Source organism: Vicugna pacos, chromosome 2 (genome assembly GCF_048564905.1).
Source record: "Vicugna pacos chromosome 2, VicPac4, whole genome shotgun sequence".
Taxonomy (NCBI): domain Eukaryota; kingdom Metazoa; phylum Chordata; class Mammalia; order Artiodactyla; family Camelidae; genus Vicugna; species Vicugna pacos.
The window spans coordinates 9628588-9632781 of NC_132988.1; the positions used below are offsets into that span (position 1 = coordinate 9628588).

At 48.8% G+C, this 4194-nt stretch overlaps 1 protein-coding gene across 1 annotated transcript; it reads left to right on the plus strand.

Annotated features, from left to right (window-relative positions):
* Positions 1-1211: 1211 nt before the first annotated feature.
* LOC107035325 (tripartite motif-containing protein 60-like) lies at positions 1212-3658 on the plus strand. Its single transcript, XM_015252566.3, has 2 exons — positions 1212-1298; positions 1780-3658. The coding sequence occupies exon 2, from the start codon at positions 2187-2189 to the stop codon at positions 3204-3206; it is 1020 nt and encodes a 339-aa protein (XP_015108052.3). The 5' UTR covers positions 1212-1298; positions 1780-2186; the 3' UTR covers positions 3207-3658.
* Positions 3659-4194: the final 536 nt, after the last annotated feature.

Genomic DNA, 4194 nt, shown 5'->3' on the forward strand with positions numbered 1-4194 from the left:
GAAACTACATTATCAAGCCAAACTTTGTAAACTGTATATGCAAAAAGCATCAGTTTTGGAATTCTTTTTTTTTTCCTCTGGGTTTAAAGAATATTGTGGCTACTTAGTGTTAAAAACAATCTTCTTTCTTTCTTTATAGGAACATAATTAAAGATCTCCCAGTTTTTGTAAAATACACCCTAGGAAACAAGTGCAGGATGGAACAGGGCTCTCATTTCCATTGTTCTTTCAAGAGACTGGTGTGACCAGAAACAGGCAGGTCGGGACTAGAGACCTGTTTCTTTCACCCCAGAACTGAAAGCTCCATGGGCAGCGATGCCTGGTCAGAGGCAGCAGTCAGCACTGTCCTTGAGACAGAAGTGCTCAGGCAGCTGCTGGACAGAATCCCAGAGCCACCGGCCAGGGGCCAATGCTCACTGGGCAAGAGATCCAATTAACATGGAGCCCAGGACAAAAGTGGTCCCCATTTACTCCCATAGAGCTGCTCTAAGAAACCCCAGGGCACTGGCCACTGCAGAGAGCACTGCTGCCTCAGACCTTGACCTTCCCATCAATTTTTAACAATATACACTTTAGCTCAGTTTCAATCCCTGCTTCCTATCAAGTTTTGCGTAACAATCTCTACCATTCACACTGACTAAGCAGGCAAGGAGGGAAATCAGAGGAGTCCATGGCTCAGAAAGTATATGTTCCCAGGTGGGGAATAACTGGTTTTCCCAGAAATAGCAGTGAGCTGAGAGCGGTCTGTAGCCTCTACGGCTCCATTGACTTACACATTATAATAATGTATAATAATAATTACAATGTACTTGAAATGGCAGCCAACTCAGGTCAGTTACTTGTAATGGTTGGTCTGGCTTTGGGTTTGCTGTAATCGCAGCTTTTCCCTAAGAGACAGAGACAGAAAGGATCTGGACCCTTGGATTAGAGGGAGAGTGTGGCTCACAGAAGGGAGAGGAGCTGGCCTGTTGCCTGGGGCAGGAGCACACTGGGGACAGTGGCTGGTGACCCTTGTGAAACTGTATCCACACAGAACATGCTCAGCTTGTAAAATAACAGATACAGAGTAGAGCAATGTATTCCTTTCCAAGGGCTGCCATGCAGAACACCGCACATAGCTGGGGTGACTTCAACAATGGACGCTGATTCTGTCACAATTCTGGAGGCTGGAAGCTGCCGATCAAAGGGCCAGGAGGTTCACTTACCCCTGAGCCCTGGCTCCGGGGCTCCCAGGGGGCCGCTTCCTGCCTGGGACCTCCTTTCCTCTGTGGGTGCCTGTCCCGGACGTCTCTTCTAAGGTGACCAGTCAGTGTTGAACTAAGACCTCTCCCCAGCAGCCTCATTTTAACTTAATCAACATTTTACAGCCCTTCTCACCACAAAGAGTCCCATTCCGATGTGCTGAGATTTACAGATTCAACACAGAAACTGCATGGGAGGAGGGGAGGACACTCAGTTCAGCCAACATGTCCCATGTTCACATCCAGTGAGTCTCCTCCACCCTTCCCTGCTCCTCATCACTGTGAAGCCGGTCCTGATATCACAGGGTTTTATATGTAAATAGTGTACTGGGTACCTTTCCTGTTGAGTCTCTTTTCATTAACAAAATCACATTAATTAACCATCACCAGGCATCTGCTATCCTAACTGACTACAATTCCTTTTTGTTTGGAAATGTATGTATCTGAATCCAGAAAAAAAAAAAAAAACCTGGTAAAACACTGTCGATTATGTACATGGTGTTTATCTCCTTAATGCATGTTCTTTCCCCCGTGTTAGCGTTTTCTGGAAGGAGCTGCTGAGCTGTGCGGAGACTGGCCCACGTCTGGATGTGCTGACTGGCCCACGCTGGGGATCCTCACGGCCACCTGGAGCTGGGCTGTCCCTGAAGGAGAGGACGGCCTCTCAGGCCTCGATTTCCGGCCACCGAGTGAAAGGGACCAAGGTGCCCAAGGCAGCGGAGGCTCCTGGGGCTCCGGGCCCTGCGGCTGCGGCTGCGGCTGTGGAGGTGAAGGAAGGGGCAGGACTCGGCCCGAGGGCACACAGCTCCCTGGGTCCTGGGAGACCCGCGGGCGGGCGTGAAGGGCAGAGAGCAGGTGACGGGTCGGAAGCTTGTCCCTGTCCCAGCCCCTGGAGAGCCGGGCTTCTCTGAGGGCGTCTCCTCAGACAGGACCCCTCCCGGCACGATGGCCCTGGCGGCCTCCCTGGCGCAGCTGCACGCGGAGGCCAGCTGCCCCATCTGCCTGGACTGCCTGAAGGACCCGGTGACCACGGGCTGTGGGCACAACTTCTGTCACGCCTGCCTCCAGCAGCGCTGGGAGGGGCTCCGGGACCTCTTCCCCTGCCCGCTCTGCCTGCAGCCCTGCCCTGAGCGCAGCTGCAGGAGGAACAGCCAGCTAAGCCACCTGGCTGACGCTGTGAGGCAGCTTCCCAGCACGAGGGCCAAGAGGGGCCGGCAGGGGGAGGCCCCCCTGTGTGAGCAGCACAGTCAGGCCCTGAGCCTGTTCTGTCAGGAGGACCTGGAGCTGCTGTGTCCCCAGTGCAGGCTCTCCTCTAAGCACCGCCACCACCCCCTGGTGCCCGTGGAGCAAGCTGCAGTGTGTCACAGGAGGAGGCTCAAGGGCTACCTGGAGCCCCTGACAAAGCAGCTGGAAGATGCTGGAAAGGGCTTAGAAATGCAAGTCTCCAAATCATTTGAGTTGGTGTCCAACGTGGAGAATCGAAAGAGTGAATTGCTCTTTGAAGCTGAACATTTTAAGAATTTCTTGAAAACGGAGCACAATGTAATTGACTTCATGTTACAGACTGAAGAGAAAAGTGTTCAGTATGAAATAATTGACAAAAAAACCCAAATATCAGACCATGGATCCACGTTGAAAACTCTGTTTTATGAAATAACCAACAAGTGTTCCCAGTCTGACTTGGAGTTACTCACAGGCACTGAAAGTATCCACAGAAGCTATGAAAACCTAGAGAGCCCAGCAGCCATTTCATACGAAGTAAAGAAGGAGGTTTTCACTCTCCCCCCACAGTATTTTGGCTTGCACAGAATGATCAGCACCTTTCAGGTCCATTTGACACTGGAGCCTAAAACTGCTCACCAGAGCCTCCGAATTTCACAAGATCAGAAAACTGCAACCTTTCAAAGATGGAACCAAACTGTGTTCATCCTCCCCAAGTGTTTACCTCTTACCCCGCTGTCCTGAGTTCAGAGAGTTTTGATGCTGGCAGGCATTTTTGGCAGGTAGAAGGCAGAGGCATGAGGGAGTGGTCCTTAGGGGTGTGTAAAGAATCTTTCCCCAGAAATTCTCCTGTCTCACCTTCCCCAAGCAATGGCTGCTGGCAGATTCAGCTCTGGGCTGTGATACAGGACACGCGGGTTTTAGGAAACCCCTGTCAGTATGGCGTTTTTCTGGACTGCGATTTGAGAGAAGTTTCCTTTTACAATTTGAATGATAGATCACATTTATATACATTCAGTGAAATTTTTACAGGGAAACTTATGGCCTATTTCTCTATTAGACCTTCTTCTAAATCACTAACGATAAGTATAGTTGAAAACGAGTGTTGATCTAACTTGAAAGACTTTCTATATGATCCACGATCTTGCTATGTTTGTGGGAAGTCCTTGTAATAAAGAGTCTGAGTCCATCTTTGATGTCTTGATTGATGATGTCTGTTTTGTTTTTTTTTTAATTTTATTTTTTGTTTATTTTTGTGAGGAGGTAATTTGGGTTTGTTTGTTTGTTTGTTTTTAAAGGAAATACTGGGGACTGAACCCAGGACCTCATGCAGACTAAGCGTGTGCTCTACCGCTGGAAGTGCACCCTTACCCTCTGCTGATGTCTTTTCACCCTCACCCTCGGGCCTCCCCTCTGCCCCACATCTGGGCAAGCCATCAGGACAGCCTGGGGGCTCCTTCACTGGGCTGAGGAGGGTGGTTCCAACTCAGGAAGGTCCTGCCTGCAAAGGACATAGCTATATTCATGTGGCATGTGTAGTTACATACTTTAAAGATAGTTAATATTTTGAAATACTGTAATATATAGGAATTATATTTTAAAAATTAACTGTTTTTAGAAGTCACTTGATTATAGTACAAATATAAAAATTACAAAAGGATGTAAAGTTATAATTGAATCCCACTAATCTGATCCTTCAGTCACATTTTTTTTTTCAGAGATAAACACTTCC